Consider the following 23,497-nt stretch of genomic DNA (forward strand, 5'->3'; position numbering starts at 1 on the left):
GTTGTTACTGTTTTTTTCTTCCATCTTTGAATATAGTTTGAACACTATTAGACCTTTGAAAAGACCCAGAAACCAGCAGATGAACTGCTCGAGTTGGATATATAGGTGCTGCTGCTCTCAAGACTGGCAGGGCTGCCTGGTTGGGTTTTTGTATGACATTCAGCAGCTGTTCATGAACTCACTTATCTGCCACCAGCTCAGAGGAAGCCGAGGATTATCAGGGCAGTAGGGGAAGGCCCCTAGATTAGTTTGTCTGGTTACAGTTCATCTTCCTTTAAACTTTAACAAACAGGTCCAGGTCAAGTGGATTGGTGCATGGTCAGTGTGGAAAAGATCTGAACTAGTGCATGAACAGGTAGAATAGGCATTTTGTTGCACTTTCTGAAGGAAATGTGGTTTACCTGTTTTAAATGATGTAGATCATAAGATTAAGAATGAACCTACCACTGTTTGTAAAACAAGATATGTCGTTTGAAGTAGGTTTTATTATTCCCAGAACTGTGAAAGGTTGTTTAAAGCACAGTGACCCTTGAGGTATTTCGGACTGGCAACGGTCTGTGTGGTTGTTACTGCAAGTATTTTATTTGAGTTTAGTCTTCCTTAAAACTCGTCAACCTCTTTTGAATAGTGAATCCGTGATTGAGTCTTTTTCTCTGCAAAATCACGAGCTGTGTAAACTTCACAACGGCCTGTCAATTACATAGATTCACCTCAGCCTCTGTTAAGGTATGCCATTATTGACATAGACTTTATCTGTCATCCAGGCCTTTTTTGTTTGTTTTCCCTCAGTGGCTTGTGAATGTACAGATCATCAAGTAGGGACAAAAGAAACACCTAAATGTAAAATAAATCTCCTAAACATCATGACTCTTCTGTTAATGTATACTGCCACATATCTGTGAAGTACATATGACTTAAGCTGCACCACAACCTAAAGACAGAACACCATCACTATGTCCCCTGAGGAAAGAGATCTGAAACAAACGAAAGGCGTGACATGTCTGTTTCCATGATGTATTTTATACTGAACTAGACAATGACCACTGAAAGCGAGATCATACACAGACACTAAAAGGTATGATAAAGTCAATAAGGGGCAACCACAGATTACAACCCACAAAAGTGGAGCTCTAAATGAATGGGTTCAGTGGCCAAGTCACATCACTTAGGCCTGCTACACTGGTCCAGGCAAGAGGGGTGGCTGAGAAGGAGGGGGGCCCCCCAACACTAGGGGGCCCCAGAGGGAGAAGCCTCCTGGTCTAACTATTCAGTCCCCATTTGCCCACTGAACCAGTTCATTTGGTCACTCAGTATACAGACAGACAGAGAAAACAAGCGTTCACATTTTGCATATTTCTTTTGAGCTTTGCAGTGTTTTTTTTTTTTATAATTCATCCACAAATCGGGAGAGGAATGGGGGGGATGGATATACTGTAGGTAGAGATAGAGAAAGGAGGATTTCATCTGTTCAGTGGCTCATCAACAGCGTGTCTCGTAGATGCCGCTGCGACCAATGTAACGCACCCATTTGATCACATCATGGTCGCTGTAGTTCAGTTTGGACTCAAACACCTTCAGGTAGCGCACCTTCAGTCCAGAAGGTGCAAACGGAACCTAAAAATACATAAATAGGGATTTCAAATTTGATGTGACCATGACAAATTCACAGGTTAAGAAATAAATAGTTTAAGATAGAACAGGGTATTCCCAAAATGTATGAAAACACTGTCCTAAATCCTAAATACTTAAAATATACCAAAACATTTTCACACCAAAGTATCAGACTCTGTTTTTTTTTTTTTTTTTTTTTTAAATCAACAACAAACGTCTGCCAAACGAAGTGACTAAATGTGTTTTAAACACACAGCAAGACTGTACCTCAAAGTTCATAGAGATGGGTGGACGGGCCCACTTCTTCTTATCATTGGTGGGCAGCAGCTCAATCTCAGCACTAATCTGGGACTCCTTCATTCCAGCCATGCGTTTGATCCTAATGAGTCGGGAGGGGGCACACACACACAGAGCAAGTTACCCCTGCGCCACTTCCACATTAGCACGCTATTCTGGGTGGGTGCCACTGCATGAGAGCGTGCAACGAGCCAACAGAATACAGGGAAGCTCAGCTCACTCACTCACTTCCACACAATGGCGTTCTCGCTGGCCTTGTACTTGGCCTTTCCCTTCATGCAGATCACCTGAACCCCACTTGTGTTCAGAGGAGTCGGGATGCGGACCTAGAAGAGGCAAAAAGAGGGTCACCAGACTAAACAAAACCAGCCACCCCCAAAATGACCGCTGGCCCAGAAACTCCAAGGACACACAGCTCCAGCCTGGTCTCACTCACCTCAATCTTCTGTGCAAGCAGAGAGGGCTTAAAGTTGGACTTGATGACCACCTTCACCTCCAGCTTGGTGCGCCCCACCTCCCTCACCAGTGGAATGACACGGAAGGGCAGGATGATGTCCTTGGTGGTCCGATACCTGCTCATGGCATCCACAATGAGGTAAATGGCAACCAAAACATGTCACCATATGGAAATTCTCAATTACTGGTTTACTGAAATGTTGGTCCAATGTTTCATGGTTGCAGACACCTCAATTTTAACTAATTCTGAATTACACAGCAAAAAACAACTAAAAAAAAAAAAAACATGACAATGCACTATTTAAGCAGGGTGTATTTTTATAATCTCAAAGCACTACACCTACACTGCAGTTGTACTGAATGTGCACCCTTCCTTTCTTGGCTCAAGGCTGAAAAGGGCTTGTTGTCTATGGCAAGCCATTTTAACATTTAATAGCTAGACTGATATATATTGCAGATAATCTGTAATTCAATTCATCGTAGTCAAAAAGAACATTTCAGATATCCACAATGACTTTCTTCCTGTCCACAATTATCATTTCAGATATCTACAGTTATATTTATAGAATTCTTACTAGGAAAAACTTGTACTTCAAATATCTTGTTACTACTCCCATTTTGGCATTTATTGTTATCTTTTTGGATATCCAGAATTGCATTCCTACTAGTAAAACAGACAATTGTGGATATCTGCAGTTGCATTGTTTCTAGACCTAACTGTAGATATCTGAAATTGTACTAGTCTTAATACTTTACATTTATTACATCTAATCCATTTAATCCATTTACTATATTACATTTACTGTGGACATCTGAAATGACATTTTTACTAGTCACAATGTATTTCCAGATATTCAAAATTGGAATGTTTTTTTTTTCCGCCTTCATTTTGGATATCTGATCGTATTACCAAATTAGTAACTGCATTGTAGGCATTTGAAATGGGAGTTTTATCTGATATCTGAAATTGAAAGACCAATACACATAACGTTGTGAATATCTGTAATGACAATTGTGGACAGGAAGAATGTAATTGTGGATATCTGACATATTGTTCGTGACTAGGATGAATTGAATTACAGATATCTGCAATATATATCCAGCCTAGCTATTAAATGTTAAAACGGCCACTATACTTAAGGATTTTTTTTAGATATCTTAAATGTAGTTTCGATGAGTACAATCAAAGCTGTGGATATTTTGAAATACAATTCTACTATAAGAATTTTATTGTGGATATCTTTCATAACCATTCTGACTAGCGAGAATACAACAAGAAATGCCATTATGAATATCTAAAAAGTAAATAAAGATAGGAGTGTGGTTGGGTTAAATGTTGAAATTGCTTGCCATATGGTGTCCCCACTCACCTCATGAGCTCGTACTCGCCATCTGGAGGGATGAAGCTGATGCTGCGCTCCGAGTCAAACTTGCTGAGGCGCACACACTGGTGAAAAGTGCAGTCGTCGATGGCTATGGACTGCTTTCCACTGCTGCAGAACATATTCACAGGGGGGGCTTAGTATGGTGCACACATCCTAACAAATGTTAGCTTTCACTTAATTTGGTTTTAGTAACATGTGTGATTTAGCTATGATCAGTTACTTAGCTAGCACAACAGTCTTCAGTGATATCTACACAACCACAAGAACATTATCTACTAATGGGGGGGGGAGGCGGGGGGCGGGGGGGGGGCACATGGTTGAATGAGTAAATTCATATTACCATCACTGACAAGACATGAGTTTCATAGAGATTTGAAAACTGGTGTGTGCGATGCTAATATGCCAAACGGAAAGGGAGAACACAACACACTGAACACAAAGAGGGAGATGGATGTGAAGGAACGAATGCCAGAGATACAGTACCTTCCCCCTAACTCACTGAGGTAGAGCACAGAAAGAGAAAGCAAGGGGAATGCAACAGAAGTACACAACTTCAGAACTCAAACAAAATCAACCGTGGCGTCTACACCCTAAGCATAAATAAACAGCTAACTCAACGAATACACCGGAAATATCCATGCAGAAAAAACATAACCAAAAACACGTACAGAACACCAAAACAAGGTTAACTGACAGCCTCCCCATTTACAATTAAGAAGAGAGTCCCACTTACATCGCCATTCAAAAAGTTTCAGAACACGCCCCCACCAACTCACCTCTTGCCTGCTTCATCTGAAGTTGCGCCTTTTCCCGCCTTGTCAATCACAATTTTGTCATTCATGCCAAATTTGCACTCGGGCATTCCACTCAGGTAGCTCTTCATCACCACCCGGCCAGAGACGTGCGCGCTGAGCACCTGACCTGCAGCGAGGGCACACAACAGCAGGGTGAGTGGAACTGAAAACAGTAGAGCATATCCTATATGTAAAGGATAATGTAGACTGCCACTCATTCTTGAAAAGTAAATCTGTGAAGGGGTCTTGTATCGTCCTGAAAGGATTTATTTTGAATGAAGCAGAATGACTGGCGGACTATACATTATCACGCTTATTGTATATGCTAACACAAAAAACGTTTTATGATTTTGTTGCAGTTTGTCATCATTAGGTTTTCATGCTCCCCTTCCTTTAAGTTTAGCCTCCAAACCCAAATCTCCTGTTCCACCGCAAAGACTATTACCTTGTGGGGACATGAGCAGGTTAACGCTCTCCAGCACATCCAGAAAGAGCTCATTACGGCGGTACTTGATGCCCTCTCGACGCCAGCCTATCTGCCCAGTCACCTGGCTGGTGATCTGAGACTGCTCCTCCTTGGTCTGTGGTGTCACATGCAGAAGGACACGTCAACAGGTCCTGAAACATGTCTGACATCTGACATCAATTGATAATCGAGATAAGTTATGTCATTACCTGATGCTGTGGGTTTGAAGTTCCATCACCGAAGACAGGGTGGGAAATGAAAATGGAAAAGGTGTTCAAGTTTAAAACATCAATAACTGGATTAAAGAGTGGATTGTGTGTGTAATACTGATCTCGATGCTTTGTGAGGACTGAACAGGCTTCTCACCTGGCCCTTGATTCCCTGCTGGGTGATAAAGGTTTTCAGTGCTCCGGTCTCAGAGTTCTGAGGGTAGCCAAAATCAAGGATCTCTGCAGGTGCGCGAACACACACACACACACACACACACACACACACACACACAAACAAACAGACACACATACACACAGTCATGCATGCATAGTCCTGAACCTAGACTTGAAATATCTACTTCCTTTAATCATCCCCATTGGCCTATTTCATCAGCCAATTATAGCCACCTTGGTTATTTTTTTTTTTTTTTAGCATGCCCCTTTTCCCAGCAGTCTGTGCCTGATGTCTAGCCATGAATGGCCGCCAAGTTTTAAAAGATGTAGTATTTGGTTAGTTAAACTGACAAAATCAAAAGCTTCACACTGCTTGATATCGCAAATTATCAATATCAAATAAATCAATGGTGAATAGACATCTGTACAAAACCCACATGGTAAGCGACTAGAAACACCATCCTTTACAGAGTGCAATAAACAGAGGAAAAGACGGCCTCAGTGAATACAAAGGACGACGAGAGTCCTGCTTCCTGTCAGACTGGGACAATACCTATTGTTAAAGTTGCAAGGCAAACAAAACTGCAGCGTACCAACTTGAAAGATGAGTGGGTGTAGATAGGGAAGAGAATAAGGGGCCATTTTGTCCCTCACTGTCAGAGCTCGTGTTCAGAGAGAAAAGGTTTGGCTCTTTTTCACAGATCGCTGCCAATTCTGGAACGGCGGCGGCCCTGGTGCTGGTGCTGGTGCTAACGCACTCCAGGGCAGGACCACCACCGTTCCGGAGCCGGCTGCTCTCCGGAGGTGCCCCTCTCCGTACGAGTTTTGACAGAGGAATCAGAATTCCCTTTATTCACTCTGACCTCAGGGTCAAACATTTTAAGTTGAACAAATGAGCAAAATTCAAAAAGTGCACGCAAAAATAAATGAATAAATAAACAAGGAAAACGCCTTTCTGCTTTTGATGAATGATGTCAACTAATGGTGCCTTAGCCCTTACCATCAAGCAGTTCGTAGATCAGCACAAAGTTGTTCTTGATGTTCTCCTCGCTGATCTTGCCAAAGTAGGCAGCCATGACATCACACATCTTGTAGAGGAATTCAAACACCATGGCAGCGTTGACATTCTGCTTGGTGACGGCCGCCAGCCAGATGTTGGCCCGCTTGACATGGAAGAAGCTGGTGCGGGCAATGTTGGTGACTGGTGAGCGCACTTGTTGCCGCGCATGGATCACATTCACACGGAACGCATCCACTGCATTGCGTCTGAGACATAAAGAGATGGAGAGGGAGACAGAGATGAGGGAAAAGAAACAGATTGATGTCAACAACAACAAAAAGCAGCTGACGCACCTCCACTTGTACAGTACACCAGTTATCAAGGTCACCGTGTCCATTCCCCAGAGGCACGGCTTCCCTCACCACTTTACGCCAGACACCTGCCATTTAATAACGTCCTCTAGTAAGACAAATCCTCCACTTGGCTTCACTTCACACAGTTCAGCCAACTAATGTCTTCAATAATGACGAACCACTAGTCTGCCATGAGATGTTTAGAGACTGTTAATTTCCCTTCAGGAGTTGATCTCTAAAACACCAATAATATCCAAGGTAACCTTCCCGTTCCCATTTAAACAGGGTGCATAAGGTCATCAATGTGCACTATGTGTATATATACAGAAGGCTGACACTGATTACAATAGGCGTACTCCTCTTCTCATGGACGAGCAGGTAAAACATATATTTGGGTTGGGCTTCAGAGTTCAGTTTACACCATTTCTTGCGAACATGCTTTCAAAGGAAACAAAAAAGGAGGAACTTAAGAGGCGGATGACTGGGAAATGACAGCTTGTGCAATTGGCCGGTCTCTCTTAATATTATCATTTTCCACATTTCATTGGCCTGCCCTGTTGGGTGCACTAATATACAACTTATAGTTATGCGCATGTTTGTCAGGTGTCATGCTTTGCGGTCCTCAGTCTTTTGCCATTGGTCAGGTGGCATGCGCTTCAGTTTGATTGGTTGTCATGGGTCTGGGAACATGCTTCTGAGGATGTGATAGGGGAACATCTCTTACCTACTCCTACAGTTGCCATAATGGAAATGTAGAGGGAGCAATATGCCAAAAGGGATGAAGAGAATGAGAGGACAGATACATAAACATAGGTAGGGTAGGTGTGTACTCACCCACACACAATAGACTCACACACAAAGAGGCTGTAGGGATGGCTGATGGTATTAAAATGGTACCACAATATGGATGGATTTGTACATAATTCACAAATGATTTCGTAGGGTGCTGACAAAAACATGATCAAGTCTTAAATTAAATAATTCCACATGAATAGCACCCTTTTTAATTAAATTCCTCGTTCGGTTTGACTTGATGACCGTTTATGACAGCATAAAAGAAAGTGTGGCAGGCGGCAGAATGTTCAAGAATCATCCCTCAGCCTTTCAGGACATACCCAATATCATCACGGTAGACACGGGAGATAAGAACCTCTCCCTTATGGTTGTAGATAAACAGTCCTCCAATCATGGTGGCTGTTCTTCAGTCCTCACGAGTCATGATGGTCCAACACCTACACAACAAGAGCACTAAGCATGAGCCATACATGATTTATTCGTGATGTACAGGTTACTGTTTGAGCCACAATAACTGAGAACCGCATTTGTGATTACCTCCAAAGGGAAAACTTAAGGATAATCTCTATTATCCTATACCATTTACACATCTATATTGACTTTCAGTTTGATCAGCACTTGGGTCACTGATTGCTGCAGCTGTCTGGTTGGCTATGAAAAATGTATGCAGAATTGCTTGCATCCTTACCAATGAATAGGTTGCCATTATGACCTCCAGCAACACTTGATAGAACTGAACATCATGGTAATATCGGATATAAAGGCACTGTTCACATTACAGGCGGCATGGCGATGCTGATAACGTGCAACATCTCAAAACAGATATGACCAGGATGTGCACGAGCGAAGTCTCGATGTATGACGGGTGTTGGTGCATAAATACTAGCCTGGTGTTTCCTATGGACAAAACAATTCCTCGGGAATATTATCTTGCGCCCACCGAAGCACACGTTACATCAAACCAAACCTTAGCAACTACCGTTAGGGTTGTGGTAAAAGCCATATCGTTTTAGCCGGGTTACTCAAATCTGTTCGTGTCCACTAAGACGTGACCTGGCTTGGACTGGCAACATCGCTCAGTTAAGGTCAAAAATACCGCAGGATTATATCGTTTTCAGTCCATATCGACTCAAGGACATGGGGCAAGGTGGTTGCGAATTGATACAATGTAGCTCTAGCTAGTTCGGACATCCACAATGGTGAAAATACAGGAAGTATCATTCCCGTGGCTGGTTTATCGCAATATAATTGGTCCAAGATGTCTGCCTCAACGGAAAGAAAATGCTCATGAAATGTTAATGTTTTTCACCCTTTCGTATTCATTATATTTTCGTTGACCGCTGGGACTACAACTACGTTTACAACTCTTAAAAACCTACACAGATAGATCTTCCCAATATTTTTGATATCATTTGGTTTCAAGCTATCCTGTTCCTGTTGCGAAATAGAACAGAGATCTGCCGCTAATAATGGTGTCGTGACCAACGAAACAAAATAGGGGCACTGAACGAATTTTCATGCAATTTTTTTGGAGTGTGTTAAATCTTACCTGATAAATACCGCTGCACAAAAAAGCGCGGTATCGCCCTTTCCTTTTGCTTGGTATTTCCAGGATCAAAGGGATTAGCGGGATTCTTGCTTCACCGACTCAAGCCCCTCCCTCCCAATGGTCAGTCAGCTGACAACCATCAGTGGTCTACGCGTTTACGTCATTACCGAAATGTCGTGCTGTGCGTGACCAATGGGATAAAAGTCTTTACATGTATAGATCCAATATTCATATAGATTATTGTGAAGTGGGCTACATCATAGCTGTTTCAACATTCTGGAGAACGGTTCTCTTGGACTGAATTAATGTGTGTGGTAGCACTGAACAGTTAGATGACCCATTCTGCAATCCTAGACAGCAGAACGTAAACCTGCCCAACCTGTAGACAGTTTTTGGATTCCTATACTAATGTAGCCTCTTTACTCAACTCCTCTCCGTTGTGGTTAAACTCAGGATAGCCAAAAGGCAAATAGACATTTCAAAGACAGGATACTAATTTTTTCCTCATTCTACACAGAAATAGAAATGACATTTACTATAATGATTGCATATATCCAACAGTTAATTACTATGCAATGTTGCTTTGCTGTCTTGTTCATTTCACTGCTTGTAGTTGTTGCAAAATCTTGTCTACCTGAAAAACACATTCACATTTCCAATGAATTCTGTCCAAGTGTGGTTTAAAGTGAAATTCTTCCAGGACACACCCTTGATCTTTGTAGACGCATAACAGTGCATTTCAGAACTGCTGAAATATTTTTCACTGTTTTTCTTAACAAAATGTTCCTATAAATATTGTTGCACGTCTGTTGGTGTGTGTATTTCATTATGCACATAATGGTGTCAATGGGTCACAATAGCAAAGTCTCCATCAAAATGCCAGTCCAGGCAGTCTAGACATGCGTACCCTACAAGCTCCTCCACAGTTCCATTCCAATAGAACTCCATTTGTCTATTCATAACATTCAGTGGACTACTGCCTTCTTTTGAGGACAACACTCACACATCTGGGTTCCAGATAACATTCCAACAAACATTCCAGTCCAAGGAAGTGAAATTCCTCACTTGTTTTAAGTTCACCCAACATGTCCAGCTAGAGGACACTTACAGACCCTAGTGGTCTTCTTAATAAACACACAGACACACACAGAGGGATATTCCAAGCTTAGGCAATAAAACTATATTTATAAATAAAAAACATTTTCTCATCAAAAATGGAGTTTGTTTTAGGCAATGCATTTCTGCCAAGTGAAGCTTCAAAGTAAAAAAAAAAAGAAATGTTGACAAAATGGAAATGACCAATACTAAAAGTATATGTCTGTGAGATACATTCTAGATCAACATAGTCATGCTCAAATGATGGCAAGGAAACCAGAGCGAAAGCAGAGCCAGAGGGAGGTTAGAGCCCTCACTTCTATTTTGTCACATCTTGAAATGGGTATTTGCTTTTCTTTCTTCTACAACACCTTTTGAAGTTCATCCAGATGAGTTGATGTTCTCTCCTACTCTCTCTGACCTACATTTCTTCTGAAGGGCCCTAATTGCCACCTTCTCAGGTAGCCTCTAGCAGGATGACGCAGGATGCCTAACGGAAACATGGCATTTCTTTACTGTCTTTCACGAACAAGAGGAAACTCACATACACACATCATACATCTAATTCATCCATCCATTCATCTGACCAACATCACATAATGTCAACAAAGAACTCGCCCTGGCTGCCTACTGTGTGGCAGGACTGGCGCGAGGCAGAGAGTTCGGGGGGCATGGATATCAGCGTGCGGCCAGAGGGGGAGCCCGGTGTGGCCACCGCCACCGTACCGAGAGGCGGGTGGGCTAGGCGAACAGAGCTGGAGCTGTGACCGTGGGAACGAGGGTTGCGCATGCTGTGCGAGCTGCGCATGCTGCACTCACTGGGGGCGGAGCGTTCGCTGGGGGCCCTCTCCCTCCTGAGCTCTGACTCGCTGCAGTGGGACCCGCTGCTACGGCTCCCTGACAGAACACAGACAGATGGAAGGAGGTGAGCGGGGTCTCATCTCAGTGAAAATGCATGTGTTTGTCCTTTGAACATTTCTGTGTGTGTCTGTCTGTCTCTGTGAGTGATGTGTTTTGTTATGGACTGTTTTGTGTGTGTGTGTGTGTGTGTGTGTGTCGTCACCAGTCATAAAATCATCTCACCCTCACTATGCTGGCTGCCTGCACTCCCTCCTCCTGCTTCGCTGAAGCCATGGGGCAGCTCCGGAGGGAGGGGAACTGGGTACTGGTAAGGGAAAGCCATAGGCCACGGAGCCTCGCCCGAGTGGAGGAGAGGAGCCAGAGTGTCCTGATCAGAAGCCCCACTCGAACCATCATGGTCTTGTAGGGACATGTGAGCCATGTCTGAAAGGATGGGTAGAGACAAGCAGTTTTAGGTCACACACAAAATACAACAGTTACTTGAATACAGCTGCAGGCAAGCAGTTGATTCTTGACTGATTCTCAACTGCCAAAAACTGAAACTGCTATAACGACATCCTTCATTTTCTCTACTACTGTTATGGTAATGCAGTAGGCATTCTAAGACATATGCAGTAGTTGAGGAGCTAGTCCCTGGCACTGACCAGGCATTTCATTATTTTATGGCAGTTTTCAATGTTGAATTGAAATAGGGAGGTGAATCAAGTAGAATACAAAACACAAATTAAAAAGGCAACAAAGAGGATAGAAGAATAAAAAAAAATGAAAAAAAAGACTTACTACCACAGAGATCACCAAATATGTAGTAGCACTGCTCAGAGAAGGTGATCTTGTTGACAGTGTGGCGGATGAAACCAGCCTTCAGCAGGTTGCTGGCGTACTTGCGTGCCTCACGGCGATCTGTGAAGCCCTCGACGTGATGGAAGAGCCAGTCGACTACATCTGACCCTGAGAACAGGATCTGAATTTAGTGCTAGTGTCATATTTTTGCCACTACAACAAAACAAATATCTGTTATAGCTGTAACTAGTCCAAACAAAAAGAGGGGTTGAAGATGTTTCCTTTGCGCTACCGTTTATTATAGCTATAATAAGCTAAATATTCCATCAAACATGCATGTTATGCATTTCTACAATTTATCTAGGAGCCCATTCAGGCTTGACAGAGTTGTCATTTGCACAATGCAGACAGTGACCTCTTTTTAAATGAATTTCAGTATGTCTCAATACGTATCTAGAGTCTTAACTAGTATACTGAAATTAATGTGAGACTGAAATTAATCTAAATGCCTAGATGCACACATCATATGTTCTGTAAGAATAGCCATACTACACCATAGCCATACTGATAAAGGTCATGACAAAGGCCAGGATTTTCATAAAAAGAGAGATAGACAGACAGACTATAGCCATGAAGACAATAACAATTAGTCTATGCAGCAGGTGCTGACTATGAACATTCTGATAGAGAGGCAGACAGTTCATACCGTACCTATGAAGGCATTAGCAATTGTTATCTTCAGCCACAACCGATCACGAACTTCCAATCCAGAATCAGGACATGCCATTGCTTTAGCAACAGTTGCCATGTCGCTGTGAACTGACAGGTGGTAATCATCGAAGCCTGAGAGGGAAACAGATGGAACAATGTGACAAGTACAACTTCATCTCAGTCTATCCACACAAAGGCCTGAGGCTTAAGTTAAGAAACAAGTCACCCTGACAAACATAAACGAACGATCATGTGAACAAAATATTTACATTTGCCTTGTTATGAATTTAGTCACGTCACAAACACTTAGTTTATAACACTTGGTAAGTGTGTGGACATGCAGATGGCTCTTACGCTCGGTCTCAGGGATGGAGCTGGTGATGGAGGAGCTGGTGGAGGTGACGGTGCTCATAGAGGGGCTCATCCCGTAGGCCGGGTACACACCCGTCATGGCCGCCGTGTGGGACACCCATGCGGCCGGGTCAATGGGCCTTATAGGCTCACCTACAGAGGCAGGACAAAGGGTCAGCATCAAACAGAGCCTGGGGATAAACACACCCATAGAGCACAACGCAAAGAGCAGGACTGTTGTAGAGGAGAGAGGGGAAGGCAGTGTAGCATTAATACTCACTTCTAGGTAGTGCAAAGCAGCTGTTTGGGTTTGGGTCCCAGCACTTTGCCACAGTCAGAGAAACAGGGCTAAGCACAGAGAGAATTCAAAATGAATTTCAAAATTTTATCTCAGAAACAGAATTTGTTTCCATCCACAGAAATCCACTCCAGAATGTTCTAAATCCATATATAATCATGTAATATCACGAGGAAAAATCTCCAGCATCATATGCCAAAGGCCTGCCACTCACCCCGGCTTGTGAACGATATCCCTCAGAACTCGCACTGCATCATCATTGCACAAGTTCTCAAAGTTGATATCATTCACCTGCAAGAGGAGATCAAATCCAACAGATTTCAACAATCACATGAATCAATCCCAAACCACTTCAGCCAAACACTCCACAGTGCTCTTTCGACAATCGGAGGTCATGTTTAGTGCCTACATACATACCTGAAGTAGCATGTCTCCCGGTTCTATCCGTCCATCTGCTGCCACTGCCCCACCTTTCATGATGGAACCAATGTAGATGCCTCCATCTCCTCTCTCGTTGCTTTGCCCAACAATACTGATACCCAGGAAATTGTACTTCTCTGTGGGGAGAGCAAAAAGGACAAAACACACAGTCAAATCAATGGAAAGATTCAAGTACACTGGGAAACACTGATGAAACAAGGTGTGACAATTCAGGTTTACAAAGTAGGGCTGTTATTACATTTACATTTAGTCATTTAGCAGACGCTTTTATCCAAAGCGACTTACATATGTGTGACTTATAATGTATACACATTTTACATTTACACTGATGGCACACTGCACATCAGGAGCAATTAGGGGTTCAGTGTCTTGCTCAAGGACGCTTCGACAGGGAATCGAACTAGCAACCTTCTGATTACTAAACGACTTCTCTACCTCCTGTACCACAGTTATAGCTGTGTTGGAGCCATAAACCAAGCTTACTGGTTTGACACTGGGTTTGCCTCCACAGGCATACAGCTGTGATTAAATACTGGGTACATCTTCTCTTTAACAGTTATTCAAAAGTAGGACGGCTGGAGGGCTCTGATACGTACCCATGTTTAGCGTAACAGTGATGATGTTGAGTGACATGGTTGAGTCAGTGATGCTGCTGAAGGATGACGACTACACAGAAGAGATGGACCAACAGGACGGTTACACAACTGAACAAACACTCTCATAGCAACATTTCACTCAAATGTGGCTCCACTGCACATTCAAAAATAAATAAAGATATTAATTTTTTTTAAACAACACAAACACTCTCACCCTTTCCATGTTTTGTTTGGGTCTCCGCCTCCGCCGACGAGGACGCCTGACCAAGCGTGATGAGCCACTCTGTTCTGTCACACTGCTGAACCTGACAGACATGCACCACATAACATCACACTCTCTTAGCCAGGCACAAGCAAGGAAGGAGGTAAAAGTGTGTTGGAAATACACAACTGTACACCCGAAGCAGGTCTAAACCGGTGTCGCACATGGTTCATTCAAGTCAAGCATTCCTATATAAAGCTTCTAAGCCAGATGACTATCTAATACAGTGGTTCTTAACCTTATTGGAGGTACTGAACCCTGCAAGCTTCATCAGTGCATTCACCGAACCCTTCGTAATTGGAAAAATAAAATATGATTTCTTCAAAATATAGGTATATATAAAAACGGCCCGACATTGGTAGTGTGAACCGGGCTATACTGTGTGTGTCTTGACCCCTACCGAACCCCTGAGAGTGACTCAACGAACCCCTGGGGTTCGATCGAACCCAGGTTAAGAACCACTGATCTAATAGATGCGAGTATAATTCCAAACCAATCTAAACATTTCCATACCATCTTAACAATATCAATTGCTTTAACTCATAGGTCTATGACAGACTCACAAGCCAAATCACAGTACAATTTAATGTAAGAGTGTCTGCTTAAACCAGGAACAGCAGATGTTTGGTTTAGTCTGTTTGTTATTTACAACTGACAGTATTTTTGTAAGTCATGGCTTAAGACCAGGGTGGGAGAAAGAGGGAGCCAACACTATTTATATTTGCTGTAATGATGGGTATGTCAAAATAATGACATATGAAAAACCCCAACTCAATTTGATCCATTTGTGCTACAGTTTCTGGATGAAAAAAGGTAGGTGAAAAGAGTGGGCAGCTGTGCGTGTTTGGAAAAGGTTTGGTGTTGGAATGAGTCTACTGCCACAGCATCACTCAGACCACTCCTCTGGGTTGATGAATAGCTTTGGATCACTGCCAGAACTGTAGTTCTGATGGAGCATAAAAGCTGGGCATTTGTCAGCACCAGGCCAGACAGGTTCTGTCAGAGTGCCATCTGAGGAGGCCCGTCTCAGGCCTTAAGCTATGAATATACGGCTGTCTGAGTGTGGTGGTGCCTCTTACCGGCTGGTGGATCCATCATCTTCTGAGTCGAAGCAGCTACTGGACTCCAGCTCGCTGCTCATGAGGGATGACCGACTGTCGTAGCCCCCCAGGTCCAGTCCTCGACCTCCACGTGTGTACCCATTCATCCTCCCTGCTGCACCCAAAACAAACACCCCTGGATCAGCAGAGCACGGACATGGCCATTTAGCATCACCATGACCAATTCTGAAGATTTCTGTTCTTCAACTTAACACACAAACAGTCACAGGGGGGTAAAAAGAGTACCGTTCTATTCACTTAAGTGCTTTTTGGATCTTTAAAATAGCTATTGACACTGATACGGAACAACACTAAACCAAAAACTCCTTAACAAAGAGCAGACACAGTATGACTATTAATAATTACTATTTACAGTGTAGTTTCCCCAAGCACTTCACCTTAAATCAATGTGGTCACCAAAAGGTCCTCTGGAGGGCTTTAGCACACAAGTGAAAAGAGAGAGACAAACAGTGAAAGAATAGTGCCAAAGAGAATAGAACTGGATGGAGGTTACAAGGTTGGAAATAAAAGGACAGACAGTGGAAAAGTAGGAGAGGACAGGATGATGGCAAGCATGAACGAAAGCCAGAGTGAGAAAATGGCAAACCTGCGTGTTCTTGGGGGTGTTTCCGGCGCGACCTCTCCCTCTCCCTGTCCCTGCGATGGGACGCCACGGAGTCAGTCTCTGTGTTATCGTCCATGCCGTCACGACTGCCAGCTGACTTTGCACTGAGCCACACACAGAACAGGAGAAGGGGGGAGGTTACGATGGTGACGATCTGTGATCCCTTTAATGGTTATTACTAATAACAACATATACAATCAATAACAAGGTATCATCTCATCCTCATAAAGGATTTATTTGGCATGTCAAAAAGCAATGGCTTGAATCTCAATTAAGAATAAATCACACATACTTAAAGACTGAACGAATGAATGAATGAATGAATGAATGAATCACACATGCTTAAAGACTGAATGAATGAATGAATATATCACACATACTTAAAGACCAAATTAATTAATGAATAAATCAAACATACTTAAAGACCGAATGAATGAATGAATGAATGAATAAATTGGGTACAGGGAAAGGAAGATAGAGAAACCAAGAAAGAGAGGGGTAGAACGCAAGAAAAAGAGGAGGAGAGACAGACACAGAGAGAGAGAAGGGTGGTACTAACTGGAAGGAGGGTGGTCTGGAGTCTCCAATGCCTTGGCACCTCTCAAGGGAAGGGGGGCGATCTGACTGGCTCTCAGCCACAGAGCCCCCGTCTGAATGAGAACCATCAGCGGACACCAACTACAGAGACAGAGGCAACATCACAACCAGCTCACTATTACTATACCTCAAAGATCACAGTATGGTACAATAACTAATCATTGTTAGATTTAAGAGGTAACTAATGGATCAGATAAAGGATATGGTCATATTACATATCCATAATACAATGCAAGATTGGTTTACACTGAACATGGGAGCATTGACTTGGGTCAGCATAATCAGGGCCCAAGGTCTAGCATTCCCAAAAAATTCTCCGCCTACATTCATCCTGTGACTGTTGTTTTTAGTTTGATTGAACCCTCATCCAAGTCCTGTGATTCAAGTTAGATTCATTAAATCAGTCCCGTCCTTTGGGGGAAATCAGCCTTTGCAGTAGACCGAGTTGAAATGAAGTGTGTTGGTCTATTCCAATGGATCTGAAGTATGTGTGCGTAAAATGAGGTACAGGGACTTCATTAATGGCAGCATAAATAATATGCACCATGCTACCCATGTGTCTCTATCATACTGAGAGAGCAAGTGGACTGACCAGATGGACGCAATGGACATCCCCTCACAGGCAGCTGAGCATGCGTACGTAAGAGGAGGTCAAGATGCACTTTGGTTCGGGGCAACTGAATTGGGAAAGGTGTCTGTCTATGAGCTTACCCAAGCAATGACACGTCCATTGTAACAGGGGAGCCTTGCATTGTCGTCTGAAATCTCTTCCTTCACCACTCTGAAACAGCACACAAGAGGGGATGAGAGACTTTAGGCTACCGCCATTGTTACATGACCTTTAAGGTTGTGCAAGTCTGATAGTGTTCATGTTCCGTGTCAAATACATACAGAGCACAAGATCAAAGCACATCAATTACCTACAGCATGGCTGGAAGTTCTGGTGAATAAATTAGACTGAATCAAATAAATACAAAAATGTCATTAAGATGCAGGGTGGGGGAAGGCGGGTCTAATCTTCTGTGCATACATCAAATAGGCACAGACACACATGCATGCATGCATGCATACAAACTAAAATACAAAAGAAAGAAAGACATGACAAGAAAATAAAACAGCACAAAAACTGGGTCATTGATTGGGAGAGACCAAGAGAGAAAGAGAGATTCTTTCAGAGTATATCATAGTAATCAATCAGTGAACATACACTGACGTGAGAGAGAGCAACTGAGAGAGCCATTACACTTTCACAATTCACAATTCTGCATTCCACACACAGGCCCACAAAAATGGCTCTACTCCATTGCAATTAAACACACACATACACACACACATACACACACACCCATCTCCATGAGCATCAAGCACAACTGTGTGAGAAAGAATACAGTCCAGCATTTCAAACAGTCAATTCCAGCCCAAGTCTTGCCACCATTTAGGGTACAAATCTATGAAGTTGGGGTGGCTGGTATCCCTGTTGTGGGGAGAGTGGCTGGACGAGTCGTGGAGTTTTTAATTTGCACATGGGGAGAGAAACCCTTCCTTGGGTGGAGTCTGACCTGGAACACATTTCACAGCTGAGGCCGCAGCAGTAAAGCTGCCAGTCCTCGGTGTGATCAGGACATTCCTAAGTGACTGATTGCAGTTGTTTCACAGCGGCATTCCTGCCCCGCTTTAATGTACAGACACAAGCAGAAGGGCCTTGGTGAGACTGGAGATAACAAATAGCTAGGATGTGGGAAGCTATGCAGGCTGCATGTATGGATGTCAGAACATGTTAGTAAAAAATAAAGTTTATGAAAGAGGCTTGAAACACTGGTAACTGTAATGGAAACCAAGCTGTGCTTTTCTCATCACTCAGAAATATTATTCCTCCTTAGACAATGACTACATTAGGTAGCTGTAGCGCTATTAGTAGTGTAGATCAGTTTCAAAAGTAATCAAGAACTCTAGATGAACAGTTTTTATGTTATTTATTTATTTAGCCTCGTTTCCTATGTAGGTATTTTAATCATCTTTGAACCCACGTTCCACTGTCAACTGACAAAACAGTCTATAATGAAGATGACACTGGAACAGACAATTAAACTGTGTACTATACTAAGTAGCCTATGTGGGACAAAGACAGGTCCTGAGTCACCACTAGTGCACATGTTGAAGGGGTTGAGAGATTGAAGAAATCAGACGGATATGTACAGCCTACGTGTATTTAAAAAACGAGCATCTTGCAGATTGTCATTCGATATTAGACTAAGGTAAAACGTAAAAAAAGAAACCATCACATTTCATCTTAACAGACGGATTCGTAACCCCCGGCCAGATCCCTTTCACGCCAACAATGTGATCTCGATATATATATATTCATATTGCAAGTAAAAAATATATATATATTTAAGTGAGTACAATGGTTATTTGTGAACAACATACTTCGGGGAGCCGTGGACGCGTTTTGGCAACACTGGGCCACATTTTGAAGACTGTATTAAGGTTAGCTACGTCCATTATTCCTCTTACGGACTCCCCCATTCACTCTACCTCGTAAAAGAGATACAATCCCTATTTGGTAACTGCACAGGTTTAACATACATGCTGCTGGTGAAATCGAGCGTAAATGGGTACTTTTCAATCAGATACAGCGTTTTTAGGCATATATTTATATATACACACATGAAGGACGAAATACAAGCGACTAAAACTAGCTAGTGAGACCTTGCTGACTCTTGTTGTAGTTCCCAAGCATGGAGGGAGACGCGAACAAAAAAGCTGTTAACAGTTAAACTGCTGTAAAACAAGATGTTAGGATATAATACGAAAGCGAAGAGAGGTTTACTAAGCAAACACACTCACCCGAAGTCATCATCCATTGATTTAAAGAAAAACTTGTAGTTCGGCTTCTTGAGAGCATTTTTTAGGTCTAAGAGAGTGACCCTATCGGCTGGGATGGGCAATTTGACCAGGTAAGGAGTTTCCTGGTCGTCGAGATGATATATTATTTTGGTCTCCCCCATCGCAGACCACCGGGGAACGATAGTCTGTGATCATCCAGCTTTAGTGTTCTTGGATCCCTCTCCGGAACCGGCTTGTGCTGTGGTAGTTGCCTTTATTTCTGTGTTTTTCTTTCTTTACTTTCGCCAAACATCGAGGCTTCCCTTGGACCTCTATGGAGCTCACACCGCCAACTGGACCATTCCTGCGTTCCAGTTCTTCTCTCTTCTGATCGCCAATATGCAATTCTAACTTCGACGATAACAATCTTTGATCAAATACAGACTTGTGTAGCAAATATGAATCGTAATCTTTTCGTTTCCCATGTAGCGCGTCCACTACTCACAAGGCTTTGTGGCAGTGTGGACATTATTCCATAAAACTCCCTCTACTGGAGAGAAATGGCTATGAAGGAACACCGAGGAAGAAAAGTTACATTGTATCCATTACATTGTGGAACACAGCGACCTCTGACGTTACATGACACACTTAAATGCCAGGCAAATGTTTTGCTTCACTAACATATGAAGTGTTATATGTAACATGTAGTGTTCCTGTGTGGGTTCCATTATTCATGTCTAAGCAATATTGGTATATGTTAGCTACAAATAGTTTATGCGGTCTCAGTTCAGTCATCACTATTTCACAGCATTTAAGTTGTGACCATTTCATCATTATGGTCAGATTGAAAACCAGAAACTCATTTAGCAGGTAATTAGACTGATTAGAAGGAAGAACCAATTACTGAAAATAAATGTTTTACAATCATTGGGTAGGATGACCCTCAGTTCATTTAAATGTGGCACACTGAATTCATGAAACGAAACATCCAAAATATATCGGGAATAGTCAGAAAAACTTTTTTATTTTTTTTAAATTGCAGTACACAGATCCTCATTCATACACACACCACCAACAAGGACACAAATAACTTCAAATATATTCATGTCCAATAAGAGAAAATCCTGCAACACACATCATACAATATGACCACAAACCATAACAGACAGTCATTCACACCTTTGATAAACCACCCACACTTCAGAACTGAACGGGCAAACCTAATGAAGGACAAAATCAACAGTTTGAGACATCTGCTGGTTTGGTCTTAAAGATTAGACCAAGCCTACGATGCTGTGGTCCTCTTGGGCCTCCATCCTTGAAGTCCAGGAGACTTTTTCCCCAATGGTATCTGTTTGGTCCTCGGGCTGTAACCTCCATTTCATCCTCTCCTCAATACAGGTATCCTCTCCACCCATGTTCCTCATAGCCTCCCCATGTACACAAAATGGAGGCGTTGACGAAGATTTGCCCATGGTGTGTCCACTGCCACTGATCCAACTCCAGTTTATGTCTTGCTGAAATAAACCACCATCACCACCAGCTAACAATCAGTATCCAATAGCAATCCAAAATACAACATCCACCATATACAATGAAGGCAATGTTCTTGAGGAGCTTCAGAAGTGCAAAATACATACATTTCCAGGTTGAAATCCCCTTAAGAATTAATGTGTGCCTTAGTAGACACCACGTTCAATTACAGAAAAATGAACGGGCAACACAAAGGCAAGTGGCATCACTGCCAGTCAATGTAATAGAAATAAGCTCACAAAAAGCTAATACACGTATGACACGCAGTAGAGTTTGTTTTCTGAGACTGTTGAGCTCATGGTATTACCTCTCGCTCCTGGGCTCCTTTTCCAGCAGATGATCTAGATTTAATTTGGGTGTCCAAGACTGGTTGTTGTTAAGACCCATTTTTACTGGGTTTGAGCCACCTTGCTTTGATTTCCTGGTCAAGATAATTACATATTAAATTAAGTTTGTCAGCAGGAACATATTTACATTGAGATAGAGTTATTTCAGCACCAATCATAATTCATATCTAAAAATGTGCTTGAGAGAAAAGGAAACAAAATGGTCACAAGAGAACATTTTTACTCATTCACCTCAAAAGTTAATGTATGCCTTTATTGACACCACATTCACTGAATAAACAATGAACGGGCAACACAAAAAGGCAAGACATGCATACATCTTCTGGCAAGTACACAAGATAAACAAACTCATTTTTCACTGTGATCAATGATAAGCATGTGCTGTTGATCAGTCTTACCATGCCTTTCAGAGGCTGGGCTGTCGTGGGATAGCATCACAGTTGCACAAATCCAGATAGAAGCTGTGGCGTCACCCCATACCAATCCTCTCAGTTATTTCTAAGTTGAACAAGTTATCTGAATATGAAACAAACAAGAGTGAATTAACCGTGAATTAACTAAACAGAATAAAAAAAACTTTCAATCATTTCCTCCGAGTAGAATGTGCTTGAGGGGGAAGTCAAAAGTGCTTTTTGCACTTTTGAACGATATTCACACATCAAGAGTTGATGTATGCCTTAGTTGACACCATATTCACCACTGGGAAAGTGAACAGGCAACACATAAAGGCAAACTTCTCAAATGTACTGGTCTTCAATCCATACAGTGACGTTCTTGAATCACGTTTTTGTCAAGTACAACCAAAAAAATATGTTCCATTATAACATCATGGCTTCAACACGCAGGCTTTGGTTCAAACCCACCTTCCAAAGGATCCTCCATGGAGAAACCGTGTCGTACAGGGTCATGCAACGCAACCATTTTGCAGACGTCTTCATCACTCAATCTGGGTCTACCTCCATGATAGCCGCTCTCCATTGTACTGTCAAAATAACATAAGACGCATGAAAAGTAGTATTTGGTATTAGTGTAGACCCTGAACGAACCACAGCTCAGAACCTCCCGTTGGCAAATCCTATAGTCAATTAAGCTAGGTTATACTAACAGGGGCGGAAAATGGTCACAAAGCGACCTTCCAAATGCAGTCAATTTGACTTAACACCTTATACATATAATGTACCAACGGAAGGAGAAGAAGGGCCCCATAGTTGTTGCTCTTTTCATTTAATTCGATGGGCAACGCAAAGTTGGCACCCTGCTATCCACTAGCTAACGTACACGTGTTAGCTGCCTGGTACATGCTGCTAACGTTAGTTCACCTCGGCGCCACAATAGTGACCGAGTGCGTTAGGTATTTGTTTTTGGTCGCCTTTTCTGAAATTACACACTAAAAATCGGAGCAACAAAAAGCTTACTGACAACGTTACCAGATGATGAAGTGCGCCACGCTTTAAACTTTAATGTAATTTAGATAACCAAGTTAAGATTTAATGCAAGTTAGCTAGTTAGGTGTCTCCTATAATACTACTATGTACAAATTAAATTACAGCTAAAGTGAGAATTCCCAAAGTTAATATCGAAGAATGAGACTTGGATTACCATTGTAGTTTGGTTCTGCTGTCGCTTGAATCTGCCCACGTGAGAAGAAAGTACGGGGGGCGCAAAGCACGCTGGGAAGATCATCGTCATCAAGACCTCTGACGATATGTGCTGACGTTGTAGTCCATGACTTGTAACATTGTAACGGGATTTTGAAGAATCGTACCAGCCAAACTCTGTTGGTAACGAAGTAGTCTGAAATGCTCCCGATTTATGGCAAGGCGTTTTGGCATTTCATCGAGCCACATTCCTATCTGTATTCCTACTTGTAATTACATTTTTGGTATCCATAATAGCATTTCTCGTAGACAAATTGTGTTCTGACTAGAATGGTAATTACAATAACATCCTTACCAGTACAAATTGTATTTCAAGATATCTAGTCA

At 42.4% G+C, this 23,497-nt stretch overlaps 2 protein-coding genes, 1 long non-coding RNA gene and 3 other non-coding genes across 9 annotated transcripts; all 6 read right to left on the bottom strand.

The window, feature by feature from the left end:
* Positions 1–1,000: 1,000 nt before the first annotated feature.
* Positions 1,001–9,233, bottom strand: LOC105899178 (AP-2 complex subunit mu-A). 3 transcript variants are annotated; one of them, XM_031559201.2, is made up of 13 exons: positions 9,090–9,233; positions 7,861–7,977; positions 6,393–6,658; positions 5,376–5,458; positions 5,219–5,224; positions 4,989–5,124; positions 4,526–4,670; positions 4,233–4,247; positions 3,735–3,857; positions 2,345–2,480; positions 2,137–2,234; positions 1,879–1,990; positions 1,001–1,614 (listed from the first exon to the last, which is right to left on the bottom strand). In XM_031559201.2, exons 2-13 carry the CDS (start codon positions 7,932–7,934, stop codon positions 1,480–1,482), a joined length of 1,329 nt encoding a protein of 442 aa, XP_031415061.1. In that variant the 5' UTR covers positions 7,935–7,977; positions 9,090–9,233; the 3' UTR covers positions 1,001–1,479. The 3 variants fall into 3 exon arrangements, with proteins under 3 accessions (XP_031415061.1, XP_031415062.1, XP_012681776.2); XM_031559202.2 differs by lacking the exon at positions 9,090–9,233 and adding an exon at positions 8,229–8,318; XM_012826322.3 differs by lacking the exon at positions 4,233–4,247.
* A 1,009-nt stretch (positions 9,234–10,242) lies between these two features.
* On the bottom strand, positions 10,243–20,182 carry LOC105899174 (segment polarity protein dishevelled homolog DVL-3-like). 2 transcript variants are annotated; one of them, XM_031559203.2, is made up of 15 exons: positions 19,654–20,182; positions 17,518–17,587; positions 16,769–16,887; positions 16,192–16,313; positions 15,564–15,696; positions 14,437–14,527; positions 14,223–14,292; positions 13,603–13,742; positions 13,400–13,476; positions 13,168–13,235; positions 12,891–13,040; positions 12,537–12,668; positions 11,826–11,993; positions 11,268–11,468; positions 10,243–11,081 (listed from the first exon to the last, which is right to left on the bottom strand). In XM_031559203.2, exons 1-15 carry the CDS (start codon positions 19,812–19,814, stop codon positions 10,777–10,779), a joined length of 2,007 nt encoding a protein of 668 aa, XP_031415063.1. In that variant the 5' UTR covers positions 19,815–20,182; the 3' UTR covers positions 10,243–10,776. The 2 variants fall into 2 exon arrangements, with proteins under 2 accessions (XP_031415063.1, XP_012681771.1); XM_012826317.3 differs by having other exon boundaries at positions 15,564–15,699; positions 19,654–20,180.
* A 455-nt stretch (positions 20,183–20,637) lies between these two features.
* Positions 20,638–23,212, bottom strand: LOC105899195. The gene is made up of 5 exons (XR_001162347.2): positions 23,112–23,212; positions 22,376–22,494; positions 21,911–22,028; positions 21,473–21,586; positions 20,638–21,149 (listed from the first exon to the last, which is right to left on the bottom strand). It is a non-coding gene; the product is annotated as an uncharacterized LOC105899195 (long non-coding RNA).
* Positions 21,234–21,363, bottom strand: LOC116218530. The gene has a single exon (XR_004162920.1). It is a non-coding gene; the product is annotated as a small nucleolar RNA SNORA13 (small nucleolar RNA).
* LOC116218528 lies at positions 21,684–21,817 on the bottom strand. Its single transcript, XR_004162918.1, has one exon. It is a non-coding gene; the product is annotated as a small nucleolar RNA SNORA13 (small nucleolar RNA).
* On the bottom strand, positions 22,112–22,243 carry LOC116218531. The gene has a single exon (XR_004162921.1). It is a non-coding gene; the product is annotated as a small nucleolar RNA SNORA13 (small nucleolar RNA).
* Positions 23,213–23,497: the final 285 nt, after the last annotated feature.

The sequence above is a fragment of the Clupea harengus genome, chromosome 22 (assembly GCF_900700415.2).
Source record: "Clupea harengus chromosome 22, Ch_v2.0.2, whole genome shotgun sequence".
In the NCBI taxonomy this organism is placed as follows: Eukaryota; Metazoa; Chordata; class Actinopteri; order Clupeiformes; family Clupeidae; genus Clupea; species Clupea harengus.